The sequence below is a fragment of the Ornithorhynchus anatinus genome, chromosome 8 (genome assembly GCF_004115215.2).
Source record: "Ornithorhynchus anatinus isolate Pmale09 chromosome 8, mOrnAna1.pri.v4, whole genome shotgun sequence".
In the NCBI taxonomy this organism is placed as follows: domain Eukaryota; kingdom Metazoa; phylum Chordata; class Mammalia; order Monotremata; family Ornithorhynchidae; genus Ornithorhynchus; species Ornithorhynchus anatinus.
The window spans coordinates 3,425,105-3,452,841 of record NC_041735.1 but is presented as its reverse complement, the minus strand read 5'-3'; the positions used below and the strand labels follow the sequence as shown (position 1 = coordinate 3,452,841).

Below are 27,737 nucleotides of genomic sequence, written 5' to 3'. Positions count from 1 at the left end.
GACAGTAATAGCACTTACTGACTACTCCCTGGATGCCCTACATTGTACTGCCCTAAGCACTTGGAAAGGGCAAAACAAGGAAGTAATGTATTCTCTACCCACAGGGAGCTTACTCTCTAAGGACGGGAAGGGAGTGGGGGGTGTATGAGCCTTCTGGTTGCAAGACTTTGTAAATTTGTAAGAAGCAAGAATCTTCTGTTTGTTCACCCAACAGGGGTGGGGGTGAGCAGGAGGATGGGGAGGGAAGGAGGGCGGCCATTCCAGTGGCTCGGGGATGGCAACTCCCTCCTGACTCCGAATCCCCTTGGACTGGTTTTTGTTTCTGCCGTGACTCGCGCCTTCCACTGATCATCCCGCTTCTTTTCCTTGTGCCAGATTTATTCTCCCGACCATACCAGCAGTAGTTTCCCATCCAATCCGTCGACCCCCGTGGGATCTCCATCGCCTCTCACAGGTAGGCCCGACTGCCCTCTCACTAAATCGCGTGAGTGGGACCCAGAGAGAGATTGAGAGCTTGCATGTACTTGGGAAATGTTCACACCTTTTGTCCGGTGGGAAAAAGCTTGCCACGCCCAGTTCTCCCAAAGCCAGGGGGGTCGTATTTTGTCAGAATGCGGTGCTAAGGAGAACTCGGGCCGTCGTACCCGCGGTGTCCGATGCCGGGTGCATGTGTGCAAGCTGGTGGGTCTGGCTCCGCGGCCAGCTGCGTGCCCATTGGCACACGCTGTGGGAAGAACGGTCCCTGATTCCTGAACAACGATCTAACCCCAGCACATGGCGAAAGGTACACAGGCCCGAGGGACCGGGAGGAGTTGGGTTGCTTCGCAGTCAGTGAGTAGGAGGCCAACCTCATCCACACCCCCCTGCCAAATATGTGAACCTCACCTCTTGTGGGGGCAGTAGGGCTGTGGCAATTTAGAGGTCCAGGGAGCAGAGCCCAGGTTCTGCCGTCCCTGCTGCAGTGGCGAGCTCAAAAGGTTGAAGAGGGAGTAAGGGCTCCACGGTTTGTTTTGGGGTGGGATTTCTCAGTCAGGTTAATTCCCGGTCCCCAAGCAACAATCAGTTATATTTATTGAGCTCTTACTATGTGTGGAGTACTATATTAAGCACTCGCAGGAGTCCAGTACAACAAAGTTGGTAAACACATTCCCTGTCCACAAGTCTACCTTTCAAAGGGGGAGACTGACATTAGTATAAATAAATGATGGGTGTGTTCATACCGGCTCTGCCACTTGTCTGCTGTGTGGCCTTGGGCAAGTCACTTCGCTTCTCTGTGCCTCACTTAGTTCATCTATAAAATGGGGATTGAGACTGAGAGCCCCACGTGGGACAGGTCTGTGTTCAACCCAATTTGCTGGCATCCACCCTGGTGCTTAGTACAGTGTCTGGCACATACTAAGTGCTTAACAAATACCACAATTATCATTATTATTATTATTATTGGAATTTCTATGGGGCTGAAGGTGGGGTGAATTAAAGGGAACAAATCCAAGAGCAAATGGGCAGATTAGTCGTTGATGTCGATGACAAACCCTTGCGCTTCGTCCTGGGCTGTGAGTGAGTGAGTGAGGCTCCCCTCGATTCTGGCTGATGGTTTTGTGCTGGCCTGGTTTTAACTCCTGCGGGCAGCCTGCCTCTTCTCCGTCTTCAAGCCCGTAAATCAATTAATCAGTGGTACTTATGGAGCATTTACTGCGTGCAGAGCATTGTAAAAATAACTGTGGTATTTGTTAAGCAACCGATTAATGTAGTATTTATTGAGCGCTTACTGTGTGCTGAGCACTGTCTTAAGCGCTTGGGAGAGTACACTATAACAATATAACAGTGGGTATATAGTGCCATGCACTGTAGTATACATTGTGGTAAAAACAAAATAATCTCATAGGCTAGAGAGAGAGCAGATGAGGGAACTGAAGTACAGAGAAGTGACTTGTCCGAGATCACTCAGGAGACTCGTGGTGGAGCCGAGGCTAGAAGCCAGGTTTTCTGAATCCCAGGCCTGAGCTCTTTCCACTTAGACGGACCTGCCGCTTTGCACTGAGTGCTTGGGAGAGTACGGTCCAACAGGAGTTGGTAGACATGTCCCCTGCCCACAAGGAGCTTACAGGGAAGAACAGAAACAGACATCTAAACAGATATGCCTCTGGGCTGCAGACCCTCACCGAATTTAGGGGCTTTTCTCTGAAAGGCTTGTGGAAAAAGCACTTGCGTGAGAATGGTGCCTCTGTGATTCCATGTAAAAAAAAAAAAATATTTAGAATAGAGAAAGTGGAAGATAACAATGCAGGGTTATTTTTCTCCTCGTTTGTTTAAACAGGGGAGCTTATTGCAGCTGAGATAGTGTAGGCCGGCCTGGTTATTGAGAACCGAGTTTACCGAATCGTAAATACCGAAGAGAATAAAGTTTGGGGAGACCCATTCATTACTGGCTTAAGTGGGCTGGGGGGGGGGGGGCTGGCCGGAGGTGGGGTGAGGTGGTTCGTTTGGCTTTTGGATCATTGTGGACAAGCTCAACTCACTGGAAAGCTGTCGTTGCCTGTTAGGGTGGGTGGTCAGGCTCCAGTGCTGTGGTGATTTTCCGCCAGAAACCTCGCACCTCCAAATCGGGGGCGGGAGCCACCGGGGTCTCCTTCACCCGCCACTGATGGGGCCGGCTGAAACCGAGCCCACGGGGGTCCCTCCGGCCCCCCAGGAACCCTACCCGCCCGTCGGCGTCCTCCCCGTCACCTGTGCTTTGTGTGTCGGTGTGTTGTGACTCTGCCGAGAGACATTCCAGGGTGGGGATGATAAACTAGCAGCAGCTGCTTCTCGCTATTAGCGGGTCCTGCCGCTTTCTCAGACACCGTGGCCTCAGCTGTCTAGTAAAAGTTGAACAGCTGTTCCCCACATCGGCCGGGCGGTGAAAGCCCCATTGACTTAGGGTTGTTGTTTAACAGGGAGCTGGCATCGCGGGCGCGATGACGTAACTTTAACCCCGCCGCCCAGCTTGGCAAACTGATCGATGCCGGTTTTCAGCCCAGTCCGTTTTCCCCTTTCTTATCTGATGGATCCGTCCTGTGCCTGGCTTCGATTTTCCTCTCTTCCCCTCACCCCACCCCCTTCCCCAGAGATCTGGGCAGGAGAAGGAGGGGGGAAACAACATGCCGCTCTTTGTTTTGTAAAATTAACAGGGAACTGAAGGCTGGGCCTTAAGGGACCAGGCTGGATCAAAGGGCTGCGGGAAGAGCCGCCCCGCCCCCCTGAGGGAGGCAGAAACGCCATTTGCATCCCCGCGTAGCATTATGTTATCGCTCCTTTTTCTATAAGACAGTAACGGTCCAAAATGCCAACTCCCATCAACCCCCGCCTGTCTGTGACACCCAGGATGGTCGCTTGCGGCCAAACGCCTGCAGTGGGCTGACGGGAAACCCGAGAAGCTGCTTTAGGGAGACCTCCCCCCTCCACCCTACCCCCAACTTCTGTCATGGCTGAAAAATTCACATCGGATTGTGGAATGAAGGGATTAATAGGTTTCTTCTTTGACTCAGCGACCACATTCAGAGGAAGAGGCCTCTCACATCTTGGACTAGCCGAGCCGACAGGCTGCCAGAAACCGGTGGGGGTTTGTACCCATGTTCCCGGGCCCGCCATCGCCCCTCCCCGAGTTTAAGCAACAGGGCGCAAGTTGGTCCTTGCTCCCATTATAGTGATGATAATAATGTATTAAGGTGCTTACTACGTGTCGGGCACTGTACTAAGCGCTGGGGTAGATTCAAACCAATCCCAAATGGAGAACCGACACAGAGACCCTCTTTAAGTGAAGGCGGGTACGGACTGGGCACTTCGGACGGGCCAGGGGCAGCCTCTTCTGGGGGACCCTCTGAAGCACCACAGAACTCTCGAACCACACATACGTCGCCCCCTCCCTCCCTCACTGACCCTTTTCCCTGGAGAGAGGCGTTTGGAGGGCCACCCCCTTAGGAAGGAAAGAGGATCATTGAGAGGGTGGAGAGGCTGCTTCCCTTTCCTCTTCTGGCCTTGGCAGAGGCCTCGAAAGTGTTGGGCAGGAGATGGTGGACCAGGAGAGAGGCAAGGGTGGAGGCCCAGTGACCGTGTCCTGGTTCCATAGGGGAGATGGACCAGTCCAGCCTGGTCCGCTCCCCCCGAGGCCACCCTGCTGGGCACTTGAGCCAGGGATTCCACAGGCCAGCCTCTGGAGCTGACCCATTGTGCTTGCTGAGTGGAGCAAGGGCCCAGCCCAGGACACTGACCCCACCAGCAAGCCTTCCAGATCTGAATGTTCTCCACCACAGGGTCCTGGACTTCCTAGAAAGTTGAGGAGCAGCCTACCCTGGGGATGTTGGAGGAGGAAGCAAACATTGTCCAGGCAGGGCTGGTTTAGGCCTTCACCTGCCTGGGGCAGGGGCTGTAAGGGGTGATTGGTGGCCATTTTGATGGTCAGTCAGCATTTCCTTGGGGGTAAGACCCCCATTCCCACCTCTGTGATCCTGCCATCTCTTCTTTGGAGCCTTCTATTTCTAATGTTGCCAAAGTCTAGAATCTCAAAAGGTGGACCCCCCCAGCCCTCCCTCGCCCACCACCTCCTTCTGCGCTGTCATCCCAATTCATACCACTGCTACAGGGATTCCAAAATGTGCAGATAGTGAACCGGGCCTAATTTAGCTTGGTAGTCTCAGTGCCTATTGTCCAGACTAACAGTGATCCCGTCCACACCCCCCACATCCCCCCTACCCTTTTTACCTTGGCTCATCACCGCTTGGTTAGATGTGGACTTGAGCCGGGGTCCACATCTGGGAGAGATTTGGAAATGAAGGGGCACATTGAAGCGGGCGGGGAGGGGGCCTTCCATCTCCCCACCACATTGTGCTTCGTGCTTCCGATCAGAAGCCCAAGCTGGTGTGGTGAGCCCTGGCCCTTCTTTCACTGTGGCTAACGTGGTTCTGAAGGTGGCAGAGGCCTGGCCTTTTGGATATCTGTTATCCCCTGAACGGCCTCCCCTCCCTCCTGCGTGCTGGGGAGAGCACATCCCCACAAGTCCTCCCAACACGACCTTCCACTTCATGGCAAGGTAGGTAGAGCACAGACCTGGGAATCAGAAAGTCATGGGCTCTAATCTCGACTCTGCCACTTGTCCTACTTTGTGGCCCTGGGCAAGTCATTTTACGCCTCTGGGCCTCAATTACCTCATCTGTCAAATGGGGATTGAGACTGTCCGCCCCACTTGGGTCAGGGACTCTGTCCACCCCAGTGCTTAGTGCAGTGTGAGGCACATAGTAAGCGCTTAACAAATGCCATAATTCCTATAACATATGGTGGGGTTGGCTTTGAGATCCTCTTCTGGTGCTCCCCCTGCCCTGTCACAGGATGTAGTGCCCACAGAGGTTCTCGTGTGGCCCAAGGGGGGCAAGGCCCAGGGCTGGCACTAGCCCACGGGAGTGGGGAGCAGGCTGGGGGGCGGGGGAAGTGTCCGAAAGTGACACCGATCAGAGAGGAAAAGAGGGAAAGAGCGTGCTCCTGGAAAGCGGCAAAGCCCGGGCCTTGTCCTATTTGTGTGTGCACGCCGCCCTCCCTGTCGCTCCCCACACAAACACACTCTCACACTCCCCGCTGCTATGTTGTTGCTGCGATTGTTAATTGCAGGCTGGGGGTGCCAGCACGCCTTGCAACATAATTGGTAGATTTCATTCACAAACTTGGTCTAAGGGGGCGAGGAGCGAAGCCGGGCCATCTGTTCGGCTGCGGGGCCCGCTGGAGGGAGTTGGCAGAGGCGTGCCGGTGTCCTTGGAGGCGAGGCCCGGACCTGCAGCAGGCCCTCCCGGTGGCCGGGGGGCCGGGGGCTCGGGGGGCCGGTCCCAAACCCGTCAAGGTAGCCCTCGCCGGCAACGCCTCGGCCGGCCAGGACAAGCCAGGGCATTGAGTTTGGGATTAGGTGCAGCTAGACGCAAGTCGGACCGAATCCCTCTGTCGAATGAACTGCGTAATTCTCGCCCCCTCAGGATCCTTGGCATCTCCCAGACCCACTGAAGTATCCCAACCCTTCCTTACTTTGAGAACGCGTGGGCCTCTGGGTCATTTCCCCGGCCCCCGGATGATCCCGGAGGCCGTGGCGGGACTCGGTTCCTTCCCCGGCCGGGCCACCAGAAAATCCAGAAATCTGGAGGGAGGAAGCGCCTCACGGGAGCGAGCCGCCGGAACGAGCCGCAGGACTCCTGGGAGGAGGAAGAAAATGAGTTTGGCCGATGGCGGTGCCCACCTCAGTGAAAATGCCTCATCAGGCCTCGTCTTCGGAGGGGCAGGCGATCGCGTGGAGCTGGGGGACTGGGGCTTGGGATGAAATCCAAGAGCAGCTTTTGCCCGGTCAGACCTGCAAGAGGAGAGTTACCCGAGACACTTGGCTGGTTGGCAGTTGTGCCGGGAGGCGTCCCTTTCTGAAACGAACCCCCCCCCCCCCCCCCCCCCCCCCCCCCCCCCCCCGTTGGAGAGAGGAACTGTTTTTGAGGCCGGCTGTGCAAAGCAGCCGTAATGTTATTAAACTTGGCCCCAGCTTTCCGGCCATAGAGAGCTCTGACTGTTATTGCAAAAATGAGCCCACAGCCCTGTGCTCTAATGAGCTCTTTGGGATGGCAGGTCCGTAGCGTATTAATGTCCTTCTGATTACGTTTGTGGGTCTGCGGCGGAAGCCGGCCTGAGAGAGCCCAGAAGAAATCGCTCAGAGAGTTGGACTACATTTTCCCAGGAGAAGACACCTTGTTTGCTGATAAGGAAAAGAAATACGCTATGTTGCCTTAAGCACCGAGTGAAATATTTTCGTCCTCAGCTACTGCTCTGGTTTCCAGTTTAATAATTAATTGTGAAATTTTATCTGGTCATTAGGAATCTGGGGGACTCCCCGGACCCTTTATTCTTGCGATAAATCATGGGGGTAGGATGCGACCGTAATTGCCGGTTGGCTGCTCGGGTCCAGAATGGGGATGTTCATCAGCAGTGAGATAGAATGTGTTCTGCTTTACCTTCGGTACATCTGAGCTAACTGACAGATGGATGGTATAGTCTTATATATTTATCTCAAGCTTCCGAAATGCGACCAAGGTATCCACAGTGGAAGGTTAAGAATCGATGACGAAAAATGTGCTTCGAATCAGCAGAATCAACTCGGCAAACCCTTCGACTCCCGTGTTTGTGGCTAGTTCGATCGGCGATGTCACTGGAAAAGATTTTCAAAACAGTTGCTTGTATTTAGTTTGGGGCCCTTTGGATTTATTATAAATTTGCGGGTATATTTTCCAAAGCACAATCTTATTGCGTTGGTACGCATTTTCCAGCAGTATTCGTAGTACAGTGGGATGTGGGAATAGGGCAAGGGATTTAAACTTCTGAGTCTCTAGAGGGTGGGAATAATGATAGATCTCATTATTCCCACCCTCTAGAGACTCAGAAGTTTAAATCTATCTTTCTGTCTTTTCCTTCCCCATTCTCCCTCTCTTTTCCTCCTTCCCTCTCTTCCTTACTCTGTCACTCTCCCTTTCCTTCTCCCCTTATCGCCATCTCCTCTCCTTTGTTCCTCTCTCTCTCCTACCCTGTCTGTATTTCTTGCCACGTTCCCCTCCCATTTTCTTCCTCTTCCCGCCCTCCTGAGGTTTGGAGGCAGAGGATGAGCCCCGCTGGACAAGGGCTTTCTTTTCAGCAGTCCACCCGCACTCCCAAATGCAGTCCGGCCTGCCACTGGCCAGGAATGTGGTCCCAACTCTGGCCAGCTGCAGATACCTCCAGAATGCCTCTTTCCCGAAAACCGGGGTCGGGGGAAGGGATGAGGGATCCTTTCCCTTGCCTCCGAGTGCCACCACCCTTGAAACATGTCCCAGCATGCCCCCAGCTAACCTGGCTGTTTTTTGGCAGGTGCCAGCCAGTGGCCGAGGCCAGGAGGACAGGCCCCCTCGTCGCCAAACTACGAAAACTCCCTCCACTCCCTGGTAAGAGCCATTTAAATCGGTCCAGATGCCTTTGATCCGAGAGTCGGGAGTTCATTTTTGTGTCAGTCTGGCGAATCAATGAAGAAAACAGTAGGCTAGCGTTAGAAGTGAATCCTGAGCTAACAAATGGTCTGGTTCAGCCGAACAATATCAGACATGTTGGGGGGGTGTCTCCTGCCATCTGTTCTCAGGGCATCGAGCTTCTGGGCTCAGGACAGCTGGTGCTGAAATGCTGTGTATGAGATTCCCGTACCTTGGATAAACCCAAAACGGAATGCTGTCTACAGTTCCTTTTCTGCCAAAGGAAAAGAACCTGTGCCCTTGAATCAAAATGTCTCTCTCTGTTTTCTTGTGGATTGATTGTGTGTGTGTGTGTGTATCCGTGCACGTGTTTGTGTCTGCTCTTGCCAGTCCCCTCAGAGCACTGAAAGATACTCATCTCTGAAGGGCTGCAGACTTCATAGAGCGGGAAGATGATTTTTTGCATTTTGAAAAAAGATTGGGCAGGGTAGAAATTGTACCATTGAATAGGCTGGTGAAGCAATAGATTTGGAGGAGGGGAGCGGGAAAGGGGAGTTGGAGGTTTTGAATTCGGAGCATATGTGGGATGGTTCGGAGGGCTGACGACTTCCCCGGGCTTTCGATCCTAGTCCGGGGTTGTGAAGAAAAGAGAGAAAGACAGGTGCAATGCCGAGCAAAGTGTAGGCCATCTGTTGATACTTCCAGTTTTCAAACGAAGTTTCTCTTTTCTGTGACTAACAGAAATGTTTTTTGAAATCCAAGGAAAATTTGCTGCTTCTCACCCACTTTGCCCCCAAAATGTAAGCCATAGGTGCAGAGTAGGTTGCTAACTTTACAGCTGCAGTATTAAACCCTCCACCTTCTGATCCCCTAATCCAATTGGATCTCTGCATTAACTTGACTAACATTGGATGCTGACATGCCCCACCTGCTGTTTCCTCATCTCTTTTTGGGATTAATCTTAACCTGTGCTTTGCTTCCTGTTCTGTCTTGACTTTGCCAGAAAAATCGAGTTGAGCAGCAGCTTCACGAGCATTTGCAAGATGCAATGTCCTTCTTAAAGGATGTCTGCGAGGTACTATTTCTCTTTAGATGGTGCCTTTTTGGGTTCATGCCACCTACCGATTTTTTTTAATTATTATTTTTACCTCCCCTCGTCCCCCTTAATCTTCCATTAGTGTCGAATCCATAGCAGGTCTTCCTAACGACCACCTTTTGCCATTTAGGTTTCTGAAGAGTTGCCAGATCAAACTGACCCTTTGGTTTGTCTCTGTTGAGTTCCTCTGGACACAGAGGAAGAAACAGAGTGGGGAGAGATGGGAACATGCCGATTTTCCCTCCCAACCTGTCTGTGTGTTGGGAAAGTGAGGGCTGCAGCTCCGACCATTCCCTCCCGCCGAGACCTCTCGGTTAGCAAAAGAGAAAGATCGTTCAATGGGAGATGAAAATCTGTAAACCCGAACCTTGTGCCCAAGCTCTGGGTGCAAAATCCTCCTATATCCGTGGCCAAATTCCCGGTTACGCTTTGATCCTCTCCCTTTCTTTGGTCAGTAAAAGAATCGTGTGTTTTTCCCTTCCCTCCCTTTTCGGGACACCGCCTAGTACAGCACTCTCTGACCGGCCATAGGATCTATTGCCATTAACCTCCCGGTCGTTCCATTTCACGAAGGAAAACCACCGATTGGTCTGTGACCTGGCATTCATTTAACATCTTCTCCAGATATCCTTTATCTCCTCGTTGATTTGCGGTGCCGGTAGCTGCTTTTGAAGTCGTCCTGATATTTGCATTCGATTGGCCGTCTTTTCGGGAAGTCCAAAGTAGCCGGGTGACGCGTGGGCTTGAAGGCTGGGGCCCCTGCGTGACCTCTGGCGTCCTTTCCGTTGCCCACAGCAGTCTCGGATGGAGGATCGCCTGGACAGGCTGGACGATGCCATCCACGTGCTCCGGAACCATGCCGTGGGCCCTTCCACCAGCCTGGCTACGGCCCACGGAGATATCCAGAGTCTACTGGGACCATCCCACAACGGGCCGATCGGGAGCCTAAATTCCAACTACGGAGCGTCCGGCCTGGTCACGAGCAGTCGATCTGCATCAATGGTAAAGCTCCCCCCCCAACCCCCCCAAAATCACTCGCCGCCGAACGCTTGTCCCAGTGAGTTTGGGGGTGGTCCATGGCCCACTCCGGGGTTCTAGCCGTCTGCACCTGCTCAGCGCCCGAGGCCCCAAAGCAAAAAACGCCCCGATTTTCGGAAAGGGAATGGCAGAGAGGCCTGCACCTGCTACTGGTTTCCAATTAGAGGGGTTGGGTGGATTTTTTTTTCTTTTTTCTTTTTTTACAGGGGCAAGGGGAGGGGGCACAGTAGGGGGGAAGACCTTTGCAGAACTTTGGCCTGGTCATTGGCCCGTAAAATCCCACTGGGACCATGTGCGGCCTTTCTGCAGAGGGCGTTTTAGCTTATCCAGGCATTTTTTCCAGATGTGTCATAATTGGCAGAACAGTTTTTCCTCCTTGAAATAGCGGAGAGGGAGCCTGAATAGGAAAAGCAGTCGAGAGGGACTGGATTTCAAATGTTCTGGTCTGGAAAAGCTGTTTATTGTAAATTGGAACTAGTCTCCGATAGCAGATGCCGACCGAAGCCGGGGAGAAAGCTGCTGGAATGTGAAACCATCGGGAGGGCCGGCCCACGATTTTTTTTTTTTCCAAATGAAAAAAGGGAGGTGGGGGGAGGGAGGAGAAATTTTGAGCACAGCTGTAGCGTAAGTAACAATGGAGAGGAAACAATTTTAGATTAATCCCCAAGAAAAGTAAAATAATTTGATCCATCTTTTCACGAACATGGGAACTGCTCTCTGAAAATAGTGGGATTAGGCTGTTGAGCACATCAAAACCGGCCCCTGAACGTCTTCCGTAATGAAAGAAACTTGTTCTTTCTCTCCTAAATGTAGGGTAATGTTGTTGTTGTTGTTATCATAAAGAAAAAGTCCCTTTTGAACTGCTATATTAACGGGTGCCGTGTGTTTGTGCCTGGCCTGTTTATGGCCAGGTTTTTGAGGTCAGCTGCATGCTGTGAAATATTTTTGTGAAAAGCAGATTTCCAGCTGTGAGCCGTGTGATCAAGGGTAAAGCTCACCTATCGTCAAAATAATTAGGTGCCCCTGCTTGCCGAAGGCTCATGTTCTGTAAAATAGGATTGGTTCCAGATTTTCACACTCTCCCATCAGACGTCTGCCGACCCCTCTCCCCCCACACCCCGAAGCCCCTGTGGTACAGCCGGCCGCCCTCCCTCAGTCACCTATGTGTCTTCCCCGACTTGGTGATGGCTGGCTGGTCTGTGGAAATAATGTTGATCATTGTGGTATTTAAGTGCTTACTATGAACCAGCCACTGTACTAAGCACTGGGGTAGATCCAAGGTAATCAGGTTGGACACAGTCCTTGTCCCACGTGGGGCTTACAGTCTTCATCCCCATTTTACAGATAAGGTAACTGAGGCCCAGAGAAGTGAAGTGACTCACCCAAGGTCACACAGCAGACAAGTAGTGGAGCCGGGATCAGAACCCAGGTCGGTTTGACTCCCAGGCCTGGACTTTATCCATTAGGCCACTCTGCTTCTCTTGGAAAGAGAGAGTGTGTCCTGTATCAACCCTGCCTGGACAGGGATGATCTCCCAGAGATTCACTGGCCACCGCTCGCATCAGCCCAAGGCAGGTGGTTGCAGGTGAGCTTGCCCTTCTTGGGAGGGCGACTTGAGCATTGCTGGCGTTCTGGGATGGGCTCCGGGCACCCTTCAGCCCAAAGCTCCAGTTCACCACTCTGCCCCGGCTTGCCCGGCCCGGCCTCCTCGTGATCCCGAGGGCCTTTCCCGCCGGCCGTGGTCTCGCTCCGGGTGGGCAGGGGCGGGCACTCGCAGGAATGGCGGGCCTTTGAAGAGCCACGCGGGCGGACCCAGGGCGTGCCGGGATGGATCCGGGCCCGAAACCTATTGGCCGCCGCTCCGCCGCAAGCCGGTGGTTCCCGCCGAGCCTCCGGGAGCCGGCGGCCCCGGCTTTCCCAACACCAAAGAGGAGGCGCTGGGGATTTCCAGCTCGCTGGGGCAGCCAGAGGCACTTCCGAGTCTTGAGGTGGGCGGTAAGACAGGGCCCCCCACGCCAACCCCCCGGCAGCTTCCCAAGAGTGCTAGGGGAGGAGGCCGGGTCCTTCTTGGTGGGCCAAGGGATCTTCCGCTCCTTTAGCTCCTAAGAGAGAGCTCAGCAGAAGAGAGAGTCTTAGGCCAGGCTCCGCCGAGAGAGCCCATCTGCTCTGCCTGGTGGTTGTGGGGAGGGCGAGGTTGGAGCTCAGTCCCGATCGATCGATTGATCAGCTTTTAGCCTCTGACTCTCCTAGAGATCGCAGGCTGGGGGAACCGAAGCCCAAGGCACTCCCCCATCCCCTAAACCCCTGCGGCCACTGTGCCGCGAGTCAAGAATTCACCCTTCCACTGGACTTGACGCCAGCCAGCTCCTTCTCAGAAGACTGGCGCAGTGAATAGAGCCCGGGCCTGGGAGTCAGAAGGTCATGGGTTCTAATCCCGCCTCCGCCACTCATCTGCTGTGTGACCTTAAGCATGTCACTTTCCTTCTCTGGGCCTCAGTACCCTCATCTGTAAAATGAGGATTGAGACTGTGAGCCCTACAGGGACTGTCCAACCCGATTTGCTTGTATCCACCCCAGCACTTAATACAGTCCCTGGCATAGAGTGCCTTCCAAACACCACAGTTATTTTTAAGATTGGGTCCAGCTGGGGTCACAGCCCAAATGACCAAAGTGGGAGAAAACAGGTCTTGGGAAGAAAGGGAAAGATTGTTTAGGTGGGGAAACTGCATCCCTGGAAGAACTTAGTGGACTGTCAGGGGTGAAAAACTGGATCGGGTAACTAAGGGCGGTGATGATGGCCCTTTAAGGAAAGAATAAGCGGGCTTCCATCCACCCTTCTGTCTGCCAGTTTAGTCTCAGCCTCCTGGAGGCAGGGTACTAGACCCAGTGACCTCTTTGAGGTTCTCCGGGGTTCTCAATTCTCGACCCCGTTAAGGGATGTGCCCGGGAGCACCGCTGGAGACGCTCCTCTTTTTCATCAGTCGCTCATCAACCACCCATATGGACAAAACTCTTTCCAAGTTGGGGTGGGGGCGAAGGGGGCGAGAAGGCTTTCGTTTTCTACCGTCTGGAGCTCATCGTCACCAGCACATCCAGCTGTCTGCAAAAGTTGGCCTTCCCGGTTTGGTCTTTTCCATCTCCCACCGTGCCCCTGACCGCATTTGGCTAGGAAATGGAAGTGATCCTGGATTGTGGGGCCAGCATCACGACCGCTGGGAGGTAATAGTCCTTAAGCACTTAAGCGCTTACTATGTGTCAAGCACCGTACTTGTACAGTGCTGGAGTAGGTACAAGATGATCAGATGAGACACAGTCCCTGTCCAATGGGGACTCACAGTCTGAGAGAGGGCAGATTTCTTACCCCCATTTTAGAGAGGGGTTAATTGGCTTGCTCAGGTAACACAGCATGCATATAGCAGTACCGTTCATTCAGTTGTATTTGAGTGCTTACTGCGTGCAGACCCCTGTACAAAGCGCTTGGGAGAGTACAACACAACACTAAACCAACACATTCCCCGCCCACAGCAAGCTCACAGTCTAGAGCCAGGGCAGGAACTAGGTCTTCCGACTCCCAGTCCCACGGCCTTGCCACCGCCCCTTTTTCGGGACTCGAATTTCCGGCCTGGTCAGACTTTTCCCACCCCAATCCCCCAGTCCAGGCTTCCCAGCTCATGGGCTGAGGGCCTGGCGGTGGCTCGGGTCAGCTTGATTCGTTCAATTGTGTTTATTGAGCGCCTACTGAATGCCCAGCACTGTATTAAGCACTCGATAGCTGGTTCTAGCCGTCCCTCTTTGCCGGGGTCTGGTTTGCCCACCTCGGTCCCTGTGGATTCTCCCAAGGGCTCATTCACAACACATTCGTTCCCGCTGTGTGATTCGGGGCCAGGAGGCGTGGAGACTCTGATGAGGAAAGCAGACACCGAGATCCCAGATCCTGGAGAGGTTCTGAGTAAAGCCGGGCAAGGGGAGGGAGTGGAAATAGCCCTATCGGCTACGTTTCAGAAGGACCTGCCGGAGCTTTGAAGAATTCCACATCGAACGTCTCCGTTTCTTGGGCCGTTGTTTACATTACTGGCACTGGGATTTAGCAGCAGAAAATGAAACTTCATCTACTGAACATTTTCAATTGGAGATGTTTTAGCTGCTTAACCAAGAAAAAAAAATTAATTAAATTTCCCTAGGAGATGATCTTGGCAAAAGCAGCTAGGAAATGAGTAATTTTAACTCCTTTTTATACGATTAGGGCAACCAGACATGGTTTTCTTTTAACATTTGCTTAATCGTCAAGCTGCTTCTTAAAAATCCAGTTGCCTTCATTTCCTGCCCTCTTGGAATCTTGCAGTTTTGCGAGTATCGATCAAAAAGCCGGGACCCTGGTCTCTGCTTCCAGAGCATGTTATTAAACTGAAGACATAAATATTAGTGTTGCTCAGTGGCTGGAAAAGAGGGTTTCACTTGACCTATAAGTACTCAGTTGGAAATTGGAGTTCACTTTTTTGAACTGCATTTTTGGTGCCTTTGAAAGGACATGTTTGGGCCTTATTTTTCCCCTTGATTAAAAAAATAATTTTTAGAATGGCCAAGTCTTGAGGAGAGACTAGGCTGGCCTGGGCGATTCCTAAGGGAAACAGAAAGCTATTTCAATTCTCATTCCAACTGCAAGCAGCAGGCCCAGGCCATTTAAGTCTTTCGCCAGAGCATTCAATCAACCAGTAGTATTTATTGAGTTCTTACTGTGTGTTGAGTTCTTACTGTGTGCTGAGCACTGTACTTGGGAAGGCACAGTGCAGCAGAGTTGGTAGATGCGATCCCAGCCCATGAGGAGCTTACAGTCTCCGGAGGACATTAAAATAGATTACTAAGTCTATATTGTAATCAGTCAAGCGGTCGTGTTTATGGAGTATTCATTGAACAGCCTTATACTAAGTGTTTGGGAGAATAAAATAAAACAGACATTTTCCCTGCCCACAGGGAGCTTACAGTCTAAAGGGGGAGATAGACGTTAGTAATAAATAGATTGTGGATATATATAAAAGTGCATTGGGGCCAAGGGAGGGGTGAGTAAAGGGTGTAAATCCAATTCCGAGTGCAATGCATAAGGGAGTGGGAGAAGAGGAAATGAGAGCTTAGTTGGGGAAGACCTTTTGGAACAGTTGTGATTTTGCTCAGGGGTGGGGAGGTCACATAATTGTCGTATATAATGTATTCTCCCAAGCACTTAGCGTTATGTGCTGAGCACTATACTCAATAAGTACCATTAATTGATTGATTACAGATAGAGAGAAAGTAGTACTGAGTTGCAATGAATACGGTGCTTCAGAGGCAGCTTAGGAAGACCATTGTCTTCCACCGCTTACAACGCAGGACTTTTGTCCTCCCCTCTTTGCCGAGGGGTTTTGATTAATATCCGGGTACCCAGATATTAGAACCTTTCTTTCCCAGAAGTTCCAGCCCGCTCTTCCTCCACATTCCACAACCTTGCCCCCAGAACAATCCCGGTTCAGATTTCGTCCCCGAGGACTCGGTAGGTCTCCTGCCCGCGTCGGGCCTGGGATCCCCGGCCGATTTTCCGGGGCCTTTTTCATTTGGGTTTTTTTGTTTGTTTGGGGTGGTTTTTTTTAGCCTTCCTACCAGCCAGGCTGGGAAGCGTCTCTGTGACTGGGCTTTCTGCTCTCTCCCTGGCCTCAAGTCAGGTGGCCCCAGTTTATCTTAATCTAAATGAGTTGGGGAGTGCATTTATTTGGCCCCGGGAAAAGGAAGAGGAGCTTGCCTCCGGCCCTCCTCCGGTGGGAGAGGCTCTGATGGTTCCCAATGGCCAGGATTTCTACAGCAACATTATTCTCCCCGCCACCCCCCAATTTGAGAGCAAAGAGGTGTCTTGCGGAAACGCCCGGAAAACAGTTTTGGAAATCCCCGCGCACCAGCGGGTTTCTGCGTGGTCTGCTGCCGATCAGGAGAGAGGAGAGGGCTGGGTTCATTTCACTTGTGCCATCAAAAGCACCCCAAAAAGGGGAGTTTTACAGATTGTGGCGCACGTGGCTCCAACTTGATTTTGGATTAAAGCCACGGAGTGCAAAAAGTTGTTTCCAATTGCCCTTTTGCAGCTTTGGAACAACCTGAAATGGCCCTTTCACAATTTTTTTTTTAAAGCTGCAGGAAGACTGGATTCTCGAAAAGCATGGGCTCAGTGGGGCCAGGAAAAGTGGGGTCTAAACACGCTGAAATCAAATTGGTGGAAATTCTGGCCCCGACGGACTTCAGACAAATAACGGCCCCTGGCGGGGGGGGGGGGGGGGGGGCCCAGAAATGGCCCGTGAATCAGGGTGGGGCTTAATCCTAATTAAGGGGCCACATTAGTATTCAGGGTAGGGACCGAATGCCCCAACCCGGCTTCTTCGAAGTAGGGGCCGCACCGGGGACCTTTCGGTTCCCGTCCCGATCCACCGCCTCCTCATTCATCTCTGCGTGGAGCGGTTAATTAGATTTAACATTTTTTCCATTGTGGACGCTAAAGCCACTGGTCAGATTAAATGCGAGCAAATCCCTCCGAGGGGGCCCCCAGGAGGTAGGAGAAAGTCGTTGGCCGGGCTGGAGCTCTTATTCTGAAATGGGGCTTCGTGATTATTGAAATTTAGTCAAGGAGAGCGTCCCACCCCCAGCTCCCACCCCCAGCTCCCCAATAGCTGGCTGTCAGCTGTATGCTAACGAGCTGAACAATTAAAACTCCATCTTCCCTGGCTTGCCCCACGGGCGATTGCTGAGACAAAGAAGTGTTTGTACACCTGTTGTGTGTTTGTGTGTGTGTGTGCCTGCGCGTGTGCACAGGCCCATTTGAACGCGCTCTCCAGATTGGAGAGGATCGGAGAAGTGGGGAGTGGAACAAGGGTTAAAAAGAACAGGCGAGTGCTGTGAGCGTTAAATTCTCCAGGAAATGGAAGGGAGACCATTTGGACGGGGGAATCAAGTTACAAAGGGAAAGTTTCTGCTAACTTCATTAAGATGAGAAACTCCAGACTCTGTGCTGGCCCTGGGACGCTAGAGAAAAAATTTGTAGTTTTGGCTTAACGTAGCTATGAATGAAAATTAATTCCGAAGCCACTGTACTGGACCAGCGAGCTGAAACCCTTAATTATGGAACCCTATCAAGGAAGGGACATGTACAGATTGTTTTTAATCGTATTTTTTGAGCGCTTACTACGTGCAAAGCTCTGTACTAAGGGCTTACAGATGCCACGGGGCCCGTTTCTTAGGGTCACAGAACATTTGGGGGTCGGGAGAGGGGTCCAGAGGTGAGCGGAAACCTCCGTCCGATAAAGTGATTGACTGGGAGCGGCCGTCTTGGCAGTGGAGATTGTTTATCGGTGGCATTTCAGAAAAGGCCAGAAGCCTGGGGAGTCGAAGGCACTGCCTTTTGGTTTATCCGGCTGCCCTGGCCAGGGTCAGAGGGCACGTGCGCAAGGTTAAAAGTCAGAATATTTTAGTTTTTTTTTAAACAAACAGGCGAAGGGTGGGAATTGGAAACCTCCCCCCGAGAAACCACTAAGAGTGATTCATCGGTAGTGGTAACCAGCAGCTCCGTCCAGTCCTCCCAGCTCCAGGTGCCTACGAAAACATCTCGTTTAGATTCCACTTAAGCTATGTGCTCTTAAGGTTGGGAGCACCCAGGCCGTCTACGGGCTAGCTGATCGAACCACGCTAGGTACTTTCATCTGCATCTCATCCATGCAAGCTGTTGCCCCAGAGTCCATAACTATACGCTCCCCGCGAGCTGAAACCTGGAATTAGATTCGGCTCTCCTTTTGGTTTCCAACCTGTTTCTGAATCTGTCAGGACTGATCTGTCAAGCTGTCATTTTACAATTAGCCCTAGATTTTCAAGGGGCCAGGGAGCCAGCAGCTGTTCCATGGCGTCTGGATGGTCGTTGCTAGAGATTGTGGTTGTTTTTTAAGGTCGGTCCGGAGGAGTCCCGAGCCCTCGGAAAAATCAATCGATCGATGGTATTTATCGAGTGATTGCTGTGTGCAGAGGACTGTCCTGGATGCGTGGGAGAGTACAAATATAACAGAGTGGGTAGACGCAGTCTCCTCCCACAAGGAGTTTGCAGTCTAGAGGGGAGAATATCCCTTTCTAGGGCTAATAATAATAATTGTATTTGTTAAGCGCTTACTGGGTGCTAGGCACTGCATTAAGCCCTGGGGCTGATACAAGCGAATTGGCTTGGACCCAATCCCTGTTTCACATGGGGCTCACAGTGAAGTGACTAGCCCAAGGTCACCCAGCAGACAAGTGGTGAAGCCGGGATTAGAACCCACTACCTTCTGACTCCCAAGCCCGGGTTGTAGCCAGTAAGCCATGCTGCTAGGTCAGCCCACCCCAGCCCACAAAGAAGGCCTCTAGCGTGGCCCTTTTTGCCATCTTTCTCAGGAAGCCACACTCCCCGCAAGCCCTTAGTACAGTGCTTTGCACACAGTGAGCACTCAGTACCATATGTGGATTTAGCTTTTTATTTTTCACCCCCTTGTTTTCAGTGGCAGAAGTTTGCTACAGTTTAACAATACCGGGGCGTGGTGGGGCAGGAAGGCCTGGTGCATGCTCTCCAGCGTGGAAGACCACCAGTTCACGCTGGTGGATTTCAGGGCGAGCTCTTTGCCCCAGTCCAGCCCACCAGAACAACCTGCCGCCAGCCTCGCCGCTCCCGTCCCCCTTCTGTTTTCGCTCACAGGAAACCGTGTATATTAAACAAAGAATAAACTTGCATAAGGGCATTTATCTCTCTCTGGGTAAAACCCTTACGAAGACATGAAAGGTAAAAGCCATATTAATTACTCAAGAGGGATTCAAAGCTCAGCAGTTTACCAGGATTGAAGGATTTATTGAAAAACAGTGGTTCTCATGTGTAACTCCAGGCAATAAACCTATTTAATTAAAGGCTTAATCTTCTAGTTGACATGTTTGCTACTATTCCAATAAAAAAAAAAACTTCATCTGTAGCCAATTTTTGTAAGAATACAGGAATTGTTGAATGCTTAGGGGTGTGTGTGTGTGTGTGTGTGTGTGTGTGTGTGTGTGTTTTCTCTTCTCAGTATGACTGTGTGAACTGCTCAGTGATCAGTTAGGGCCAGGATGAAGTGTTTGTCATTTTAAGATCTTTAAAGATCAAGGCCGTGGTTCAAGATCTTTCCAGGTTTTTGTTGCCGTTTTTTTTTCTTTTCTATGTGGGGAAAGGTGCTCTGAAAATGTACTTGGAGTTCAAGTGAAGATGGGTAGATTTGCCACGGGAAACAGCGTGGCTCAGTGGAAAGAGCATGGGCTTGGGAGTCAGAGGTCATGGGTTTGAATCCTGGCTCTGCCCCTTGTCAGCTGTGTGACTGTGGGCAAGTCACTTCACTTCTCTGTGCCTCAGTTACCTTGTCTGTAAAATGGTGAAGACTGTGAGTCTCACCTGGGACAACCTGATGACCCTGAATCTCCCCCAGCGCTTAGAACAGTGCTCTACACATAGCGCTTAACAAATACCAACATTATTATTATTATTTTTAGAATGGCAGGTTTCTAATGAATTAAGATGATAAGAGGTTGCAGGTATGCCTGACTCGGGAACAAGTGAGCAGCCGACTATCAGGGGTGGGAGTGATGTTCTCTGTCTCCCTGACTCCCCTTTCCTTGCTGTGCCTGTCATGGTCAGCATCCACATCCACAGAATTGACAGGAGACCTGCTGCGGGCAGGGCACGGTGTCATTGCCGAGAGAGGGAACGGACTAAGTAGCGGGCAGACTGAATCACTCACATACACAGAAGCAGCATGACCTAGTGGATAGAGCACGATCCCGGGACGCAGAAGGACCTGGGTTCTAATCCATGCTCTGCCACTTGTCTGCTGTGTGATCTTGGGCAAGTCACTTCCTCCTGACCCTCAGTGACCTCATATGTAAATTGGTGGTTGAAACTGTGAACCCCATGTGGGACAGGGACTGTGTCCAACCTGATGATCTTATTTCTCCCCAGTGCTTAGAATAGTGCTTGACACCTAGTAAGCACAGAATAAATAGCAATATCACCATTATCATTATTATTGCAGCTCACCCATGAGCACTGAGGGGTCTGGTGGGAAGACGTGGTCAGGATTTGAGGGGGGCAGAGAGGGGACTGTCAGGGAGGACTCCTGGAGGGGCTGAAGTTCCAGGAGGACTTTCAAAGAGGAGGGAACGGTGGTCCCCAAGGAGAGCAGGAAAAAAGCAGAGAAGTGGCCACCTTGGGCACAGGACTCTTATTGGTAGCGTTCTGGAGAGAAAGACTGAACCATTGGGTCAAAAGCAGCTGTAAGTGGACCAGCTTTGGGCAAGGGGAGAGGACCCAAGCCACTAGCCCCAAATTCCAAGGGAGCAGGTCAGTTCTTTTCCTCTAGAATTCCCCCACCCTTTCCTAAACCCCACTGGATTTAGGCAGAAATGAAGGGGGCCTGGTGACCCCCGTGGAGCCCAGATGGCCTGCAGGTGGGACTCTGGGAAGAAGGTTGATTTTTCCACCCTCCATGCTCCCTGGAAGATGGTGCGGACATCCTTCTGGGAGAGATTCCCAGCCTGAGGCCCCTGCTGCCCCTCCAGAGTCATCCATCCTCTGTGTCCCCTGACCAGGGACCTTGGACCCAAGTGGGCTTCCGAGGCCTGACCAAGGATGCCAGGGGAGCAAGTGAACCTCGGGCCAGAGCACAGCTGGGCCAGTCATAGGCCCTCCAATAGGGTGGCTCTCAAAGCCTCCGTGAGCTCAAGTCATCCCTCTACGCTTAAAGTGAGTAAGAGCATAATACCGGGCAAAGTGCCACGTTGCCATTTATTCAAAGAGCGGGTTGTTCCCTGGTAGTCACTAGAGGCAGAGAAGACGACGAGGGTCTCCCTGGAGTGTATCCGGTGAAGACCCTCTTGGAGCCCAGGTGATGGCCTTGGGGTCTTTGTGACATTGATGAGCTTTCCCCCCACCACTCTCTCTGCCTTAGGTGGGAACTCACCGGGAAGAATCGGTCAGCCTCAACAGCAATCATTCGGTCCTGACCAGCTCCGTCCCTGCTGCCAGTACAGACCTGAACCACAAAACACAAGAAAATTACCGGCGTAAGAAGGGGGCTTCTTGCCAGTGCTGTGGGAGAAGGGAGGCAGTTCCCCCTCTGTCTCTGGTCATCTACTGGAAGGAGAGGGCGGACTCTCATGCTTGCCCATGGGAGCGAGTCGGGGGCAATCTGACCCAGGCATTGCACGGGGAGATGGGAGGGTCAGCTGGTCATTTCGGACCCGGGCATTGGAGGGTTATAGATGGGGGCAGAAGACTCCCTCGGTTTCACGGGGGTCTATTCTCCTCCCCCCTAACTGTGGGGTGGGTAAGGCCCCTCCACACCTGGAATGGGGGGGACGTGAGAGCCGTGTCCTCCCGCCCCTCCCTGCCCTCCCGTGACAGCGCGGGTGTCGTCCCTGTCGCGCAGCCTTGCCCGGGGGCCTGCAGGGCCAGGCGGGGGCCGCGGGCCCGGCCGAAATCAAGTCGGAAAACAAGGAGAAGGACGAGAACCTCCACGAACCCCCTTCATCCGACGACATGAAGTCGGACGACGAGACGTCCCAGAAGGACATCAAGGTTTCATCTCGGGGCAGAACGAGGTACCCAGATGTCCGCCTGGCCAGGCCTCCTCTCCACCTCCCCTCCCCCAACTCCCGAGAACCCCGCGTATACCCCCACCCCCCGAGGACCGGGGAGCAGAGCAAAGGGCGATCTAGTGAGGTGGGGTCAGGTGGGGATAAGGCCCGAGAGCTGCACTGTGCTGACTGGGGAGCCAGGGAAGGGACATACGACTATCAGTGGTATTTATTGAGCGCTACTAGGTGCAGGCACTCTACTGAGCTTTACTGTACTCTCCCGGGAGCTCAGTATAACAGATACATTCCCTGTCTACAGTGAGCTTATGGTCTGGGGGAGCGGTGCATACATTAGTATACATATACTAGTCGTAAAGGGGTGGCCTGGCCAGGATAGCAGGCAGATTGTGGGAGTGGTGATCAGGGAAGCCTTCGTGGAGGAGCGGAGTGTACAAGGATTTTTTTCCACTGGCAAATCCTGAGCTTGCAGTCTACCCTAGCCTCCCCCAACAGACCCCCTTGTCAGGGCCAGTATGTGGGAGCCCAGATTAAAGGCAGCAGTCCCGTAGTCTCAGAAGACACTTTGACCCACGGTTCATGGTTGTAAAGGAGCCGACCCCTCCCCCAACATGAACTTGACACCACTGTCCCTTCCGCCTGGTGGCCTTGGGTTGAGACCTTCCTGGGGACCTGAAGGCGGGGGCTCGGCCGGGAGGAGGTTTGAGAAGGGGCACATCTCGATCCGGTGACACCAGGGCCCCCGCTCTGTTCCCGTCCAACCTCTGATCACACCAAGAGGGTGCCAAGTCGACGGCAACTGCAGGACATAAAGACCAGAGATGGGATGTGCGTTAATCGCCCAGAATCCGAAAGCCCTGTCCAACATTATATCCGATGGCTGCAGGAAATCGGATTCCCTCCTCTCCCCCTTCCTTGGCATCATTCAGTTACCAGTCTGTGGCCCTGAGCACTTTCCCTCTCCTTCCAGACTCCTGGCTCGGTCCTTCCCTTGCCTTTCCTCTTCCACCTCCCAGCACTCCCCCACAGTTTTTCAAAACCAGCGTCGATAAACTCAGCTGGCTCCCGGCCCCTGTCCCGAGAGGGCTGAGAGAGAGATCCCAGCTAGGGCCGACCCGCGATTGGGAAGCTGAGCTTCATCCCCAAGCTGGCTTGGCCCCAGTCTCTCCCCTCCCCCCGGTTCCCGCGGAGACGGCCCAGAGCGAGACCGGGGCATCGACCTCTTGGGTCCGGGCTGGGGTCTTGCAGCAGCACCAACGAGGACGAGGATTTGAATCCGGAGCAGAAGGTGGAGAGGGAGAAGGAGCGGAGGATGGCCAACAACGCCCGGGAGCGCCTGCGGGTGCGGGACATCAACGAGGCGTTCAAGGAGCTGGGCCGCATGTGTCAGCTCCACCTGAAGAGCGAAAAGCCCCAAACCAAACTCCTCATCCTCCACCAGGCCGTGGCAGTCATCCTCAGTCTAGAGCAGCAAGTCCGAGGTGAGAGAGAGCCCGCCGTTCTCGGCCCCCGCCCCGTGACAGCCACCTGTCCGTCTACCCGCCCCGGCCGCCGGGGAAGGCTGGCAGTGAGTTGGAAATGGCTCCTGGTCTTAATCCCCCCATTTTACAGTTGAGGTGACTCAGGTCCCGAGAAGTGACTTGCCTGTGGTCATACGGCAGACTAGTGGCAGGGTGGGATTAGAACCCAGGTCCTCTGACGCCCAGGCTCTCCCCACTAGGCCATGGAGTGGGCAGCCTGATGGTCTTTCCTCCAACTTACCTCTCCTACTAGCTTTCTTCATGGGGTTTAGCAGGAGTGGTGGTATTTTTGTTAAGTGGTTAGTGTGTGTCAAACACTATTCAAAGTGCTGGGGTAGATATCAGTTAATCAGGTCGGGTACAGTCCCTGTCCCACATGGGGCTCATGGTCTAATTAGGAGGAAGAACAGGTATTGAATCCTCAGGTTTTTTTTACAGCTGAGAAAACGGAAACACATAGAAGTGAAGAGACTTGCCCAAGTTCATACAGCAAGCAAATGGGAGGGGCAGGATTAGAACCCAGATCCTCTGACACCCAGGCCCTTTCTGTCAGGCCACACTGCTTCCCCGTCCGTTCGTTCATTATTCAGTCGTGCCCTTACTGTGTGCGGAGCACTGTACAGAGCGCTTGCGAGAGATGATACAACAATAAACGAGACACATTCCCTGCCCTCGGTGAGCTTACATCTAGAGGGTTGTTTTATGCCAAGCTCAGCAGGGGTTGGTTGGGCATCTCCGTGGGGCCAGCGTGGACCCCCCAGCTCAGATGCTATGCAGAGCAAGCGTGGACCCCAGCTCCAGTTGGTAGAGGGGTGGCGGTGGGGTGGAGGTCTCTGTTCCCCGTGGGCCCAGGGCATCGAGACGGCGGGAGAGCGAGCGGGCCGGGCACCGTGAGCTAAGGCCGAGACCGTGGCCGCCTTCTCTCCGTACAGAGAGGAACTTGAACCCCAAAGCCGCCTGCCTTAAGAGGAGAGAAGAGGAAAAAGTTTCTGCCGTATCGGCAGAGCCACCATCCACACATCCGGGTGCCCACCCTGGGCTCAGTGAAACTACCAACCCTATGGGTCATATGTGAACACGGCCAGGTAGGACGGGGGGCCGGGGAGGGCAGGTGGGTGTTCGCGGTTGCCATCTGCGGTGGGGTCGTGGAACACGGGATGGTGCTGCCGGAGCTACCGTCAGGGAATCCCGCGGCCCCCCAGACCGGCGGTCACCGAGTGACCTCGAGGGTCCTGGTGGGGGGACGACCCTGGCGTGACTCCCCCCTCCCCGCCCCAGCCGCCTGACCACTCAGCCTCTGGAGCTCTGTCTGGTCGGCACCCGATGGCGCGCCCTAACGAATCCACATCCTGATTCTGGGAAGACCCCCGACTTCTTGGCCTTCCCTCCCCGTTCCTGCCTCTACCCCAAGAGGCTCGAGGAGTAGTTGCCGGTGCCCAGCCCCAACTAGTTTTCGCACCCTGTATTTCCCCGGGGGCAAGGGCCACTGGAGAAGCAGTCGAAGCTCCTCAGTCGGTTCAGTCCGGCGTCTAGATGGGCGTAGCCTCCCTCAGACTTCCCCGGAGGGCTCGAAGGCAGCGGCCGGGTGGGCCCAGGGGGCGGTTAGTGGTCATCGGGGGCTGGGCCGGCTGGCCTCGGGGAACGCCCGTCCCCAGAGACCCTCCATCCCCTTGGGCCTGCCACGGGAGGGCACCGGACCCCCCACGCAGCAGTGCCGGAATGGTGCGCGTCGGGCATTTCCCTGGCACGAGGCGGGTGTGCGGTGCAGAGGTCAGGCGGTTCGGGGGTGGGGGCAGGGGAGCCTCCACCTGACGGACCTCATCCTTTCTCCCCTCCCCCCATCTCCCCCTCCCCCCTCCCAACACCTGCCTGCCGGGGCCAGGATCCCAGAGCTTTCGGTAGGCTAGACATAGAAGGTGACCTCTCCTCTCAAGGACACAGACAACTCACTGCATCCGAAGACACAAATCTGACAGGAGGAAAAAGCCCAGAAACACTCGAAGCTCAAGAAACCCAAATGCAATCTCAACGATCACAGGAACCGGTCGACCACCTGCATCCGAAGCGAAGGCGGAAACGCTCTCCGGAGAGAAGGGCAGAGAGCGGGAGAGAGAGAGAGAGTGTGAGCGAGAGCGAGAGAGCGTGTTGCGGCCCCGCGCCCGGCGCCGGGGACTTTCTGGGGCAGGCGGTGTGTCGCTTCTGCACAATCGGAGACTGTCTCCATCTCTCCACTCACCGTGGGAGTTGCCTTGTGCCTAAACTGAATTGACAAAATGCATTGTAACTACAAATTTTATTTATTGTTATGGAACTGTAAAGGTCTACGTATAAAGGGAAAACAAGTGTAACACACGGAGAAGCTGACCCCTCTCAGCTGATGCCAGCATTCGTTATAGCCGTTCATGGGCAGAGAACAAAGTGTCGCCCCCACCCCTAACCCTCACCCCCCCCCACCCCCCACCTTAGCATTCCCAGCATACCTCTTAGTGTCTTAAAGGCGGAAGGGGGCAGTGTCCAGCCATCCTCTGTTCCTCTGGCCATAAGAATAGTGTTTTCCATGCAATAGGATTAGATTCCTCAGCTCGGCTTTCTTCTTTCTTGCGTTGGTTCTTTTGTTGTTCCCCTCCTCACCCCCACCTCCACCCCTCTCTGGGGTATTTTTGGTCTCTGGTAGCCTGGACAGCTACGATTGTAGCCACGAGCCCTGCGCCCTCCCCCCCTCCCCGCCCCGAGGCCCAGCAGCAGCATCGAGCTGCTGGGTTGTCCCCCAACGGGGGACCCTCCCTCCCCCCCCCCCCCCCCCATGACCTGCTCCAGTCAACAGTTTCGTCTCTGGCCAAAGGAGCGTCCGCACTTGGGCAGCTCGTCCGGGTGCCCCCAAAAGGGGGTTGTGTGGGGAGGGCAGGGAGAAGCAGCCTCTCTCCGATCCGCTCCCTTCCGCAGCCGTCACGGTCAGCGGAGGCTGGTCGAGGGTCAGCCGTAAGGAAGCTCACAGGGGGTTTCCGGCGAGCCGGGTGGCCACAGTGGTCCTAGCCGCTGGGCGGGCTCCCGGTGGCTTTTGGCCCGGGGGCCGGTTTGACCAGTCGGGAGCCCCGCCTGTACCCATGCGGGCAACGTGTCGCCCCATCTGTCTGGCAGGTGGGCGAGGTTCCCTCCCCGTCCTCCCTCCTAGCCACAAAACGTGGTCTTGGCCAGGTCCCCCCTCCCTCTTTATACACACACACACGCACACACACCCCCCCCCCCCACCCGGGCAGCAGGCTGGCGGGAGGACCAGAACCACCCCCGATTCCAAGAGTCCGGTAGAGCGGAAAGAAGGAAAGGCAGCCAGTCAGCGACCCGCGGCCCCCTTTCGGTTACTTTGATTTGCGTACGTCGACGCCCGACTCTCTCTGTGGCCTTGTTCTTTATTTCAGTGTTAATCAGCTACACAAAAGTTGTTGCTTATGATGTGTGAGTGATCACATGGCGCTGCTTGGCCTTTTTCTTCTAAGCTTGTTGTCTTTTTGGCTCTGTTAGACTTTGCAGTATGCCCAGAAGCTTTTCTTCATGAAATAGAAAGAAAAAGAAAAAAAAACCATTTGGCTTATTTTTCACTGTAGCTAGTCTTTTATACAATAATCTTGTAAGAAAATTTCTTGAATTCTAAATATTACTCTTTCTAGATTTTTGAAATCGAAAAAGTTTTCAGTAAAAAGTTTCTTACTTTATTTTACTATATTAGGTAGTAAAAATGTAGGGTTATTTACCATAACCTGTTCATTAATATCAGAAATTTACAATAGCATTTTAAGACCATAGTAGAATTCTAGCATACCGTGTAGTACCTATGGAGTATTGTAAGAGCTAATTGTCCGAGATGAATTGCTTCTCATCTTGTTCTCCAGTTTCCATTGATGGTTTATTGCAAATTTGTACCCTGTGTCAAATTCCAAGGTATTGTTGATAAACCTTCTCAACCAGCAGCAAGAAGTTCAAACTTTTTCTGTCACTGTAACAGAAAACACAATATGTATATAACATTTATGTAGCAATAAATGTGCCATCTTTTTTTAACCTGGTAAATCAGTGTGTTTTTCACCTTTCTCCTTGGTAACGTAGACACCGTGTGGTAAGTTTCTTGCGGGCAGGGATCGCCTCCACCGACACTGGTATCTTTTCTCAAATGCTTAGTTCAGTGTCCTGCACACAGTGAGCGCTCAATAAATGGCACTGTTGAATGAGTCGGACTTCCACCCTCACAAGCCGTTTCCCTTGGTGGCCTAGATTAGAGGCGACTGCTTCCCTAACCTCACGAAGTAATCACAATGGTGTGTGTTAGACGCTACCTAGGTGCCAAACGCTACTGAGCACCGGGGTAGAGAGCATGCAGTCATATCAAACGCCGTCCCTGTCCCACCGAGCGGCTCACATCCTAAGCAGGCGAGAGAACGGGTATTTAATCCGCGTTTT

The 27,737-nt window shown here is 53.2% G+C and overlaps 1 protein-coding gene across 8 annotated transcripts in view; it reads left to right on the top strand.

The window, feature by feature from the left end:
* The window catches only part of TCF12 (transcription factor 12), a 286,427-nt gene extending 259,077 nt beyond the window's left edge, over positions 1-27,350 (top strand). For 3 of the 8 annotated variants that reach the window (XM_029071272.2, XM_029071271.2, XM_029071278.2), the window contains 9 exons: positions 376-454; positions 7,897-7,970; positions 8,995-9,066; positions 9,883-10,089; positions 21,120-21,234; positions 21,600-21,771; positions 23,014-23,246; positions 24,218-24,370; positions 25,168-25,975. In XM_029071272.2, the coding sequence (XP_028927105.1) occupies positions 376-454; positions 7,897-7,970; positions 8,995-9,066; positions 9,883-10,089; positions 21,120-21,234; positions 21,600-21,771; positions 23,014-23,246; positions 24,218-24,360 (1,095 nt within the window). In that variant the 3' untranslated portion in view covers positions 24,361-24,370; positions 25,168-25,975. Of the gene's footprint in view, positions 1-375; positions 455-7,896; positions 7,971-8,994; positions 9,067-9,882; positions 10,090-21,119; positions 21,235-21,599; positions 21,772-23,013; positions 23,247-24,217; positions 24,371-25,167 lie in introns of all 8 variants that reach the window. The other 5 variants (XM_029071275.2, XM_029071279.2, XM_029071273.2 and 2 more) reach the window with 4 other exon arrangements.
* Positions 27,351-27,737: the final 387 nt, after the last annotated feature.